Below are 13242 nucleotides of genomic sequence, written 5' to 3' on the forward strand. Positions count from 1 at the left end.
GAAACAGTCTTAGTACAGGTTATTATTTGGAAAAGGAAATTTAATTAGAGGAACAAACTCTGAGAAGGAAGGAAATTTTGTTCAGGGTGCTATAGCAGCCTTAATTCAGTTCCATTGTTCTGTAACAATGCTGTTATGTATAGTCGTGTATTTGATGTTTATCATCAGATGCAGCATGGAAGACTTGGAATTTCTGAACTTCAAACTTGGCAGGTAAATGAAGGAGAAACTCAAATATTTTTTGTTTAAAATAAAATAAAATAAAAAAAATAAAATGCACTTTTAATCTTAGTCCTATAGATTGTATATTCTGTTACTGATTAGGTGTATTTGTTTAAAATTTATTTAAACAAGATTGTCCTATCTCCATAACTAATTTCACATGGGATTATTAACTGAAAGACTGTTAAATATATTTACTTTTTTGTATTTTAGTCAGTTTGGAGCATTTCAAATTCTATTTTGTCATAGCAAACATCTGTTCAGATTCACTTTGTTTCTTGTGTACCATCACATGGTTGGTTTTAGTTCTCAGCAAAGCAGTGTAATGTTTAAATTGCCCAAAACTTACTTACTTTAATTTTTAAAAAAATCATGAAACATTGCTATTCTTATTAGGTTATAAAACCCTATTTACATATTTTTAAAATCTGTATTTTGTAATCTAAAGAGATAACAGTGTCACTGCAGTGAACAATTGGGGGTCGGGGGAGGGGAGTTTCTGCAGTTCCCCTCTAAAACTTGTTGTAGCTTGTACATTTTGTATCCTTCAAGAAGTAAATATTATTCTCTTGATACAGAAGTATTACAGACTAGCAAATATAGCTCAATTCTGCAATGAGTTTTTGCAGGTGCAAGCTAAGTATGTATATTTTTTCAACAATTTTTTGTAACCGTGTCTGTCCTCTTAACTACTAGGCAGATTGCTGAAGTAAGGAATAAAAATGTATGCAAGGAATAAAATATTAACACCATATTAGAAGAAAGTACTAGTGAATATTTAATTGCTTCAAACAAATTTCTGAGGCACAAACTTGAACAAAATGGTAATGTAAAATGTGCTTAATTTTTCCTATCACCTTCTGTAATCCCTTTATTTTTGAAAATGTTCTTTTGAATAGATGCTTTCTCCCTTCAACCCAGATTCTGACTAATCCTTCAGTGAAGTCATAATTGTGCGTTTGTGGCATTAGTCTGTTGCCATGGAAATGAGTGAGATATAACAAATTCAGTGCTACAGCTTCACTGCAGCATCAAATAGGGAAAAGAGAGTTTAAACACTAGTCTTCGATAATTCCCCCCACGCCCCCCCGACACTTTTGGTAATTCTGGAAAATATTTTTATTTCATTTTAATTTATTCATGTTCTTGGTTCCTTTCCAAATGTTAAAAGTAAAACAACAAGCGAATGTCCTTAGTACAAAAAGACTTTTCCATTCTGTGTTGGGTTTGGCTGCCCTGCTATGCATCCAAAGCCTACATGCAAGATATCAAGATCACAAATTGCCCAGTGAACAACAAAGAAACTTTTCATCCCTTCTGGCCTTAAAATCTATGAATCTTTTCATAGACGATAATGTTCCATAATCCGCTAGCTAAAGTTCTTTAATTTAACTCTTAAAAAGATGGAGAAAATAAATGAGCCATGCACCATTCCCTGAAGATCAGCCAATCTGTGTTTTGTTGGACCATGGATAGGAAGCAAGTTCCATAAATGCTAGGATTTGGATCCAGGGGGTAATTATCTGTCCAATATTTGCTTGTGCATGGTAAATTGCTTTTCCATTTGATTGTCAGGTAAATTTATTGTATAATTACCAAGTCTATTTGTGGATTTATTTATTTTCTTTTTACAGTATCTCATTCTTCAATTCTGTAAATATAGATTGTAACACTATGACAAAGCTGTGGCAATGTCCTTAATGCTGTAAACAAATGGAAAGTATTTACCGTAATTGTTTTGCACAGGAATAATGTATTTTGTTTACAAGTTAAACTAGTTATGATAATTAAAAAATTACAATCCGTGAATTGTCTTCCGGTCTCAGAATCAACTTCTTGCTGTATCTTTGGGAGACTATGTTATATTAAGTGCATGAATGGTTTATGTGTCATTGTGGGCCAGGGATTGTATGTGTAACCCAGGAGCAACCTATGGCACGCGTGCCAAAGGCGGCACGCAAGCTGATTTTCAGTGACACTCACACTGCCCTGTCGTGACCAGCAGTCCGGGGGCCTCTGCATTTTAATTAAATGTTAAATGAAGCTTCTTAAACATTTTAAAAACCTTATTTACTTTACATACAACAATAGTTTGTTTATATATTATAGACTTATAGAAAGAGATCTTCTAAAAACGTTAAAATGAATTACTGGCACGTGAAACCTTAAATTAGAGTGAATAAATGAAGACTCGGCACACCACTTCTGAAAGGTTGCCAACCCCTGGTGTAACCTTTTGGTTAAAGAGATATCTCCCTATTAAGCATGTGGGTTACATATGCACTCCATGGGGAGACAGGGTGGGGGAGAGGGTTACCACAGCTCCTCCAGGAAGTGAAAACAGTAGGGGATGATTAAGACCAATTACTCAGGTTATAACACCTCTAGAGAGAGATCACTTCCTGGGGAGGCTTGCATATTCTTGGTCAAACTGCAGTCTCCAGAGATCAAGAGACAAAGAAAGGACTCTTGGATAAATAGCCTGAGTTTAGATTGATTTGGAAGATTCGGTCAGGTTCCTGATATAAAGGCTGATGTGGACTTACAACCACCAGGAAAACCCAGTTGTGGGGTTGGAAGGACTGACCTGTATCAGAGCCCTATGTTGGAGTTGGGGGTAAACTCTGGTAATCTTTTTAGAGAAGCTGGTAGGCCTACCAGAGTCTGTTGGCCTCAAAGATTACTGTACTCTGGCTTGCCTCCAGCGTACTCTAACAGGCCCTCCAGGTGCAGGACCCTTCTTCTGGGAACATACAAATTACTGTATCAGATTAGACCAGTGATCCATCCTTGTCCTAATAGACAATTGTGGAACAAGTAGCCCATAAAGAAAGTTTCCTCCTCGTCCCATCAATTGGTGGCTGGTGTATATATTTGAAGTATAAGGGTTTATAATCTAATTTTTATTATTTTAAGTCCTATAAAATGTAACTGGTTATTCTATTTACATAAATGTGTAATCCTGTTTTAAAGCCAACTAAGCTCTTGCTCTTAATGGTATCTTATGGCAGTATATTCCATGGATTAGTACGTCGTATGTTTTAAAAATTAAAAAAAAAAAAAGGTTTTTCTTTTATCGGTTTTAAATTCGTTTCCCTTTCAATTTCATTGGCTATCCCCTTGTTCATGTTTTTTGAAGGAGGGTAAATAAGAGCATTTGATTTAACTTCTGTAGACCATTCATCATTTTGCATACCTATATGATATCCCTTCTTATTCTTTTTCTCTCTCAACTAAATAGCATCAAACTTTTCTATACCTCTTCCTATGGAAATCTTTTCACATCTCTAACTACTTGCTTTGTTAATCTCTTGTCTCCTTCTCCTTCAATCTCTGTGTCTAGGTGTGAAAAGCTAGTGTGTGCGCAAAAGTACAGTTTGCTGTTTTTATATGTTCCCATCTCATCCTTAAATATGGCAGAATAATAGCAAGGGCCCTCAGAAAACCATGTTTTCATAGAATGTGCGGAAAATGTGACATTAGCCCAACCCTCTGATCTTCCCAACAGAAGGGAGGAGGAAGCCAATATTTGCACGTGGAAGTCTTATGGTTGGTACGGCTCATAGCACGTGGTAGCGTCATGTCAGAGTAGCAGTTCTATGCAGCAGTGGCACTGCCTCACATAAAACTGGCTACGAAGTCCCGTTCCCCCGCTTCCTCTCCCCAAATGCTTGTTTTGCTCTGGTGACTGCAGACTTTTCCCTCCCTTTCTTCCTTTCTCCCACTCAGTGCCCATCTGCCCACCAAGCTGGCTCATATACTGCAGACTCGGGAGCCCTTTTTGTACAAGGCAGTGCCTCCACCACTTGGAACATGAGCTGTGGCCTCAGCAGGGAGGTGGAAGTGCTTGCTGGCTGCCGAGCCCTCAGCCAGAGTGCTGATGATTTTTCCACTGAGCATTAAGCTGGTGCACACGGATGCTTGCTTTCGCCTACCTGCTGTTGGAAAAATCGCAGCAGTTTGGGGGCGATTTGGTGGCCAATGTGCAATTCAACCCACCCACTGAAGCAGTTGCTGCTCATGTTCCAAGTACCTCACCTAAAACTGACCACCAAGTCCACAGCAGGTGAGCCTGCATAGCAGGTGGGCAGGCACAGAGTGGGAGAAACGGAGCGACGGAGGAAAAAGTAGGAAGCCACAGTATTAAATTGCAGCAGTTTGGGCAGGAAATGGGGCAGGATTGCTTGGTGGCCAGTTATGCAAAGGAATGCAGCAGTGACCTTTTGCTGACTGCATTGCATGCGTATCCTGTTGAAATTGATACTTTACACTGCTGCACTTTTTTAAATCATAATCTGAGATTTTTTTTTTAGGGCCCTAGTCATAACCATATTTCCCATAGTGAAGGATGAGTTTTATAACTTCAGGTTTTAAATTATACAGTGAATTTAACAGTAGCATAATTGTACAACAATAATCACAAATTAAAATTTGATATTTACAAACGTTTTAAATTAATTGTATAAGAAATGGATAATTTTGTACTAGCGCAATCATCAAATAATGCAAATAATGCTGTAAGGAAGTGAGTATTCAAGTGACGTTAGGACTGTACATTCTGCAAAAGCTGAATGGCCTAAAAGTCAACCTCTTGACATTGGCAACATTAGACTTTATGATTTAAGGCTCACAGTATAGAGAGAGAACTAGAAATAGCAAAGCTTTTATGATTTGTGCTTCCACGGGCTTGAGAAGCAGAGCCAATATATAATTCATCTATGGATGCTCTTTGTACTCCTACTCACTAGCTTCTTATACCTTTTTAAAGGTTGTGAATGGAGCAGTATTGTAAACACTGAACATATTAGTTTATTCAGGTAGCCCAGAAACTCAGCATTTTGGCTAAATTACTGTTGTAGATCTGAGGAATGTTTTATGTTGATGTTATACTGTCAACTTCTCTTCCATAGTGAATCTATGTTGACAGTGTAGTTGTTAGAAGCTGATAATCTCAAACAAATACACCATGACTAGTCAGCATTTAGTAAAATTCCATAGTTACCTTCAGTGCAAAACTTCCAAGTAGCACTTATTTCTTAGAATTTGGAGCCTTATTCTGAAGGCAGTTTTTGGCAACTCAAGAATTTATTAGATAAATTGTAATACATGGATGTTGGTGCAGTGGAGAAGCTGTGTACAAGTCCGATAGTTTCAGTGGGAGAAGTATACATTCTATATATGACAGGACTGTCTGTTTACATGTTATATTTTAACATGAAAATGTTTTATCATACTAGTCAAATGCTAAATGCTTCTTAAACTGCTAAAAATGTCAACTGTGTAAAGCTAAATATAAACATGTAGTTATAAATAGTGACCTTTCAATGTATAGTGGTATTTGTGCTGTCTGTACAGTACATTGTATAGTGTGTAAGAGAGAGCATGCTCCAGAAGTGATTAAGGTTTCAGGATTTAGAAACACCAGGTGTCTCTGAGTCACAAAGCTGGACTTGTTTAGAAGCCAACAAAAGCTATCCTTGTAATGAAAAAGAAAATACTTCTGCAGTAAAAGAGCTAATTAGCAATTTCCGGGGGTAATTACTAAGGTAAAGTTACTGATTTAAGTCATCTTTTATTTTGATAAGAAAAAATGGCAATTACTAGTTTTTAAATATTGGCCTGAATAATGGAACAGTGGAGTCTCACACTACAGTCTATAAAATGACAAATTGTATTTAATGTGCTTTCTCCCTAACGCACATTTAACTTTTTCTAAATGCAGGGAAATAGATAATTTCTTGTAAGTTGATCTGCTTTTTCTACTAAATCTGGCAGATGATCTCTAGAAACATACAAAGTAGTGTGTATTTAAAAAAAAACCCTGAAAAATGCATTTAAAAATATTTCTGTACAAATGCCATCTGTGCAGGCCACTCCTTGGTCTTAGTTTCCTAGCCTGGGAAAGGTGGAACTCCATGCGCTTCAGGATTCCAGTCTCCAGTCCTTTGTTGCATTTGCCTTGGCATTTTGGCACTCTTCCCTCAGTGCTTTGACATTGTTGTGTCAATGTTAGCGCATTTTACCTTGGAGTTTCATTGTGATTGTGTCGTCTTCATTTGAAACTTCTTGCTTTGAATTACTTATATATTTCCAGGTCTTTATGGCATACTAGCCAGATTCCAGGAGTAGACCAACAAGCATGGAGCTTCTGGCATAGAGTGCCATCTCATAGATACAGTGGGAGCCTCTGTGTCAAATATTTGCTGAGTGACACACTACATGCTGCTGGCAGAAAGGGCTGCTGGAGACTTTGCATCCAGCTCCAGCCATCTGCTGATGTATCCAAAACTCCTTGCTGGGAGCACCAATGGAGTTCCTATGTTGAGCTCTGGTCACTGAAATATCCTGGGTATGTGCATAAAGTGCAGATAGGAGACCCTGTGTTAAGCTCTGACTGCTCCCAGGTGCATCCTGGTTCAGCCATTGCATCCAGACTGCTAGTGCAGAGCACCAATGGGGAAACTGAGCAGTAGATCAGTTTTAATGTTTTAAGTATTTGGTAATCCTTAGCGATCTCAACACTGACAAAATGCTGTTGCATTTAGGCCATCTCTTGCCTGAAGAGCCATTTGTATTTGTATATGAAGCACTTAACCTTGATGCTGATGTCCTCGGCAGCCTCTGTGACAATGATCTTTTTATTGGACCCCAGATACATCAGTGGAACAGTTGAAACTGATGGTTTAATGAGTGAAGCAGCTAGCCTAAGGAGTGATGGCTTCTACTTAGTAACAGCAGATCTGATGCTGAGTATGTCTCTGCAGTGATCCAAAACCACTCCTTTATGAGGTTAAGAGGTATTCTTACTCAGAGAATTTGGTTTTTTTCATACAGGTCCTACACCTCTTCATACTAGAAACCAACAGTACTGAACAACTTACAGACCCTTGGTGTCCTGAAGGGTGATCCTACTTCAAACAAGTAATCAGGCCAACTGCTTCTAGACATTCTTACTTGCTATGTGCCTAAGCAGAGGGAAAACATGTTATCATGCAGACCAAAGCTCTGTTTCCAGTCTTCTTCTGGCATCCTGTAGGAGATCATATTTGCAAAGCATAACTTCCCTGTCCTGTGAAGAGGCTCAGATATGTCTTTCTACCAGTACTTATAGTAGCAAGGGCAAACCTCAAGAGATTAAAAATACAAGCATTCAGATAGGACCCATATTGTAATGGGATCTTATTAATTGGCCAAGAGTTCTTATTTTTTCATCAGTCTACAAAACTGCTCTTGGATAATCACTGAAAACCAGAGCATCTTTCTCCATTCCAACCAAGGAATCCTCTTCCTGACAAATGTGGCTTCTGAAGAATAGTGCTCTGCAGGCCTGGGGTGTCTGAGCAGGTGGTCTGATTTTCCTGAATTATCAGAGGTCTATACTGGAGGGAACACCGTATCAAACAGAAAAGGTTTGTAATATGGTACAAACTGAGCTCCCTTTGTCCTCACATATGTACTGCTTCCTTTGTTAACTCAAAGTCTACCCTAACTTCTCCTAGGTCCACTTGACAAATATTTTGCATGTTCAGGGACTATACTCAAGCAGACTAGTATATTTACAACTTTTCTTCAGATACTTAGAAGACTTGATGCTTTTCAACCTCCAGCCATAAATTCCCCGTGTCTGAGATCTTCTTTGGATCTTGAGTAAAATAGTGACCGCTTTTCCTGAGCCACATTATACAGACAAATATCAGGTTTTTTTCATTTAAGTTCACATTCCTGCTAGCAGCGAGTGGCTTATAGTGGTATTGTGCTTTTAAACTTAGGCTGTGTCTACACTGCCACTTTCAGTGCTAAAACTTTAGTCATTCAGGGGTATGAAAAAACACACCCCGAGCGACAAAAGTTTTAGTGATGAAAAGCGCCAGTATAGACAGCACTTTATTGCTTCCAGCAATAAAGCTACCACCGCTCGTTCGTAGATATACCCTTTGTGCCTATTTCTGTACGTACCTGCTTTTTCAGGATAAGGTGGGCTACAAAATCTTTCAACATCTTTTCTCTAGATGGGGATGGGCTCCCACCTTTGCCTGTTATCATGCCATCTTTCACACATCCACATGTCCAATCCTGTGAAACCTCACTTCACAAATTCAATGGGAAAAGTTGCTGATAAAGGTCATTACAGGTAGATATTGGCTTTTAGGCAGTCCACCCAAATTTCTGGTTTTGTTTGAGAGCCATGTGTGAATGGCTGCTGTTACGGCATTGTATTCAGGCCTAGGGTGACCAGATGTCCTGATTTTATAGGGACAGTCCCGATATTTGGGGCTTTTTCTTATATAGGCTCCTATTACCCCACCACCCACTGTCCCAATTTTTCACACTTGCTGTCTGGTCATCCTCAGCTATGACTTAGCCCCTCCAATTTCAAGCTAGCTATGTCGGGTTTCATTCAGTCCAAGACAAGGTTGCCACTACAGCTTGCCTCAGGATTATTCACTTGCAGACATAGGCATATCTCAGGGTCTAGACCAGTGGTTCCCAAACTTTAACAACCTATGAATCCCTTTCACCAAAATGTCAAGTCTCGCGAACCCCCTGCTAAAAAAGAATATTTCCAGGGATTTTCTCCTTTACCTGAGAATAAATTATAAAAGCAGTGATATTGCAAATATAAAATTTGTTTTTATGACATGCTTATTACACACTATTTATTATTAATTATTTATCATTACAGTATTTTTATTACATTATGAAAATGGCAACACTCTTCCAAGATCTCACTTTCGTAGCTTGTATCACTTTGAATAAGCTTGTTATAAGACAAGGCTCCTATGTTTCATCAAGGAGTATCAGATGTGAAACAGCATGAAGGTATCTAAGAAGCCAACTCAAAGAGTTCCTCTTATACAAGCATTCAGGTCTTGAGCAGTTAGGGTGACCAGATGTCCCGATAAAATCGGGACCGTCCCGATTTTGAGCTGTTTGTCCCAGAGATCGGCCGGGATGCAATTTTCGTCCCGATATTTTGCGCCGGCTTTTTTTTTTTTGCCCCCCCACCCCACCCCGGTGTCCCAGTATTTTCTTCATCTCATCTGGTCACCCTATGAGCAGTTCAAGCAAACAACACATGTTACAACAAAGCTTAAACTTGTTCTTCATAATAATTTTAAAAACAATACTAGCTGCCTATTTAATTTTAAAAACAGCAAAAAATATCCACTTCCCTTTCCATTTCTTATAAGGAGTCTTGAAGTTTAAATCTCCTCAGTGTGATAGATGTGCTTGCTTTGATCTGCTTAGCTCTTGGAAGTCCAGGGGCTCCGGGCTCCTGGTCCCGTGCTGCCCGGGGTCCCTAAGGCAGCTCTGTCCGCCATTAGGGAATTTTTTCCCAAGAACCCCCTGTAACATTTCGTGAACCCCCAGGGGTTCACGAACCCCAGTTTGGGAACCACTGGTCTAGACTAAACACTATTGCTTGTGTTCAGTTTCTAGGGAGTTTTCCTGCCTTATCCCTCAATTCTGTGATTATGCTTCCAGGGTATGAGATCAAATTTTACTATCCTCTGAAGTTTTTTTCTTTGAGCAGGCTAAATTTTTGAGTAATTTTATGGAGGATTTTAGAATCTGTCCAACAGGCCATTGAGTGGTTAGACCTAATGTGTGATGGGAGGTGTCTTCCCTCTTGCATTTTTTTGAAAACAGAACTTTTACCTTTTGGTGGCCTTTTTCCCATAGTTCTTGCCTCTTTAGACAAGGGATAGTTTCTGACTTTTAATTCTGCTTCTTTAAAAATATCATATTGATGGATTTTCACTTATTCATCTTCTTCCCCTCGGAGTTTGGAGGGGGTTCTTTCTTTCTTTCTTTCTTTCTTTCTTTTCTTTCTTCTAAATTCTAGTTTATTATTTGTGTTTTAGAGGCATGGTTTTTCAGTCAACGTTTGTGAGTGATTGTATTAGTTTATTTATTTTGCTTTATTCTGCAAAATCTGAACATGATTGGAATGTCCAAGAGACAGCAGTTGGATGTGTGGGAGGCAGATAACCCCAATTTGGGTAGGTTGATTAACTCCTCTCACCATTATTGCTGCTCCTATTTATAAAAAACTCCAACCAACCAACCAACCAAACAAAACTTCACAACACCATACATGCACACCAAACAACCAACACCACCACTGCTTGTCTCCCACTAGGATTCAAGACAGAGAATTTTGCAGATGGTATTTTCAGAGCAGAGAATGGCAAGTCAGTAGTAACTGTGGTCCTATTTGCATAATATGAATACACTAAAAATACCTCTCCTGATATTGGCCTGAATTGTTGATTTGCATGTTGTGTGCTTAACTGCTTGGGCTCATGAGTAAAAAATTACTTTTTGTTCTAACCAGCTTGAGGCAATGGGAGTGTGAATTTTTTTTTATATAGCTTTTTGCAATTTTCTGTTCCATCAATAAAATACCCTACTGCATTCTATGAATATGATCACACATTTAAATAATAAAAGTGAGTGATTTTTCTGATCATGTGATACTTGTATGTTATGTCCTAATACCAGATTTTGTGAAGAGTGAGAATTTGAGAAATGTAAATGTTGTGGATGGATACTCTGAAATTTTTCTGATTTTTGTTTTGTTTTGTTTTGTTTTGGTTTAACTGATTATAGTATATGTCCTCTTAAGTGACAGTCTGACAAGCACATTGTTTTAAAAACTGAACATTTTGGTGCTTACAGCAGTTACCTGAAACAGCAGTTTTTATGGCTTTTTAGGGTATGTCTACACAGTGAAGAAAAAGCCACGGCTGGCCTGTGCCAGCTGACTCAGGCTTGTGGGGTCAGGCTGTGGGGATGTTTCATTGCTGTGTAGACTTCTGGGCTCTGGGACCCTCCAACCTGAACCCGGAAGTCTACACAGCAGTGAAACAGCCCCACAGGCCGGAGTGGACTGGTGTGGGCCAGCTGCAGGCTTTTCTTTGCTATATAGACATACCCTGAGTGCCATTCTTTTTTGTAAACTGAAATTTAAAAAATCATTCTACAATACCAAAATAAAGGTTTTTTTCCTTTTCCCTTCTTTTCTTCTATGCATATCAGCAACTTTACAGGTTCTTCCTTCTATGGTTTTCCTGAAACCGTTCCAGAGAATTTAAATTTCTGTAGTCAAATGGAGAAGAAGACTTTGCTTGCTTATCTGATACACTACTTGGATAAAATAAAAAATAAAATAAAATCTCTGTGTGTAATATATCTGACTACTTCTATTTAAATATAAATTATGAATAAATGTACTCATGCAGAATATTTTTTACAACTGTAAATATTTATTGTCCTTCTCCTTTAGGTTTACAGCTGTTGTGTGTGTGTGTGTGTGTGTGGATGTACTCTGAAAAATCCATTAATTACTGTTTTTGTTCATCTGTTTATATTTTAGGCACGCCGGAAGGAGGTTTTTATCCAGGAACGGTATGGGAGGTTTAATCTTAGTGACCCATTTCTGGCTCTGCAGAGAGACTATGAGGCAGGTGCTGGTAGTAAAGAAAAGAAGTCCATCTGTACCAACCCCCTCTCCATTTTAGAAGCTGTCATGTCTCACTGCAGAAAAATGCAAGAGAGAATGTCCGCTCAGTTGGCTGCTGCTGAAAACAGACAAAAGAAGGTATCACAGTTACTAACTTTTTAAGATTATTATCCACTTTAGTATTGTACAAACACTAAGATGCTAATTGCTAATGGTATTTTATGTGCAGATTGCTGTTCCATGAATTAAGGATTGCCTATGAATGAAATGAGATTTAACTCTTACAAACCCATGAACTGTTTTTTTTTTTAATCCAACCCTGTTTAAGCCTAAAATAGCTGTTTTTACATAATTTCTGCTTTAAGCTAAACAGCATAAAGTACAGATACCATTTATTCATGTATGAGATGAGAACAGAATAACTATAAACCATGCAGCTCTGTTTTTAATACATTAGTAAAGAAATTTCTATTTTAAAAACAAAGTATATTTCTGATCCTTTAAGGAATAAAGAGAGAACTGTTTTGGAACCAACATAACAAAAAAGGATTGCTGTCGTACTCAAAAAGAATCCTTTCCCATTTTGAACGTGTGTTGTCGATATGCAACTCTGGGTATGTCTACACTGTCATAAAAGACCCGTGGCACAGCTGTGGCTGGCCCGGGTCAGCTTACTTGGGGTCATGGGGCTCAGGCTGTGGGGCTATAAGACTGCGGTGTAGATGTTTGGGCTCGGGCTGGAGCTCTTGGTCTGGGACCCTTCTCCAACAGGGTGTTAGAGCCCAGGCTCCAGCCCGAATACACTACATGTTTTTAGCCCTATAACCTGAGCCAACTGACCTGGGCCAGCTGTGGGTCTTTTATTGCACTGTAGGCATACCCTCTGACAGAATTTTCTGCTGCAGTGGCTCTGCTTTGTATATGAAGAAACATCTGATAAACAATTCTTAATAAATTCTGTTTGCTACCCTAAAAATCAAGGGCATGTCTAAGCTATATCATAGCTTTTAACAGTTTCTTTTTCTGAGGTAACTGATGCATTAGATTCCAAGCTTGTCCACAAAGTTTTCTAGATCATCTTCCATTAATATCACTTTTTTTTTCTTCGAATTCTATTCTCCAGCATAATTTACATTTGACTCTCCATTAGTTTCTCGTTAGGAAAACGAGGGCTAGAAATGAGGAATGTTAGAACCACATTTTAATGAATAATAATTGCATAAGGGACGTTTTTATTTCAAAAAGTTATGTAGCGAAAGGGTCTGGTGCTTCAGTATTCTTCTCTATGAAATCCTTTGAATAAGGCCAGCTCTACACTAAAATTTTTTGCTGGTTATAGTAATGTTGGGTAGGGGGTGGAGCAGGTTAATTTTTTTTTTTTTTTTTTTTTTTTTTTTGGTGCAACATTTTTATACTGGCAAAAACCCTAGTGTAGACACATTTATACCAGCATAAAGGTACTTTTCCCTATATCACTTATTTTACCTGGGGGACTGGTATAAGCTATATTGGCAAAAGCACTCTTTTTTGATAGAATAAACTGTGTCTGCGTT

The 13242-nt window shown here is 38.4% G+C and overlaps 1 protein-coding gene across 1 annotated transcript in view; it reads left to right on the forward strand.

Moving 5' to 3' along the window:
* The window catches only part of CTTNBP2 (cortactin binding protein 2), a 193730-nt gene that overhangs the window by 47477 nt on the left and 133011 nt on the right, over positions 1-13242 (forward strand). Inside the window, 1 exon segment of the mRNA XM_054023582.1 lies at positions 11603-11827. Within this exon segment, the coding sequence (XP_053879557.1) occupies positions 11603-11827 (225 nt within the window).

Source organism: Malaclemys terrapin, chromosome 1 (genome assembly GCF_027887155.1).
Source record: "Malaclemys terrapin pileata isolate rMalTer1 chromosome 1, rMalTer1.hap1, whole genome shotgun sequence".
Lineage (NCBI taxonomy): Eukaryota > Metazoa > Chordata > Testudines > Emydidae > Malaclemys > Malaclemys terrapin.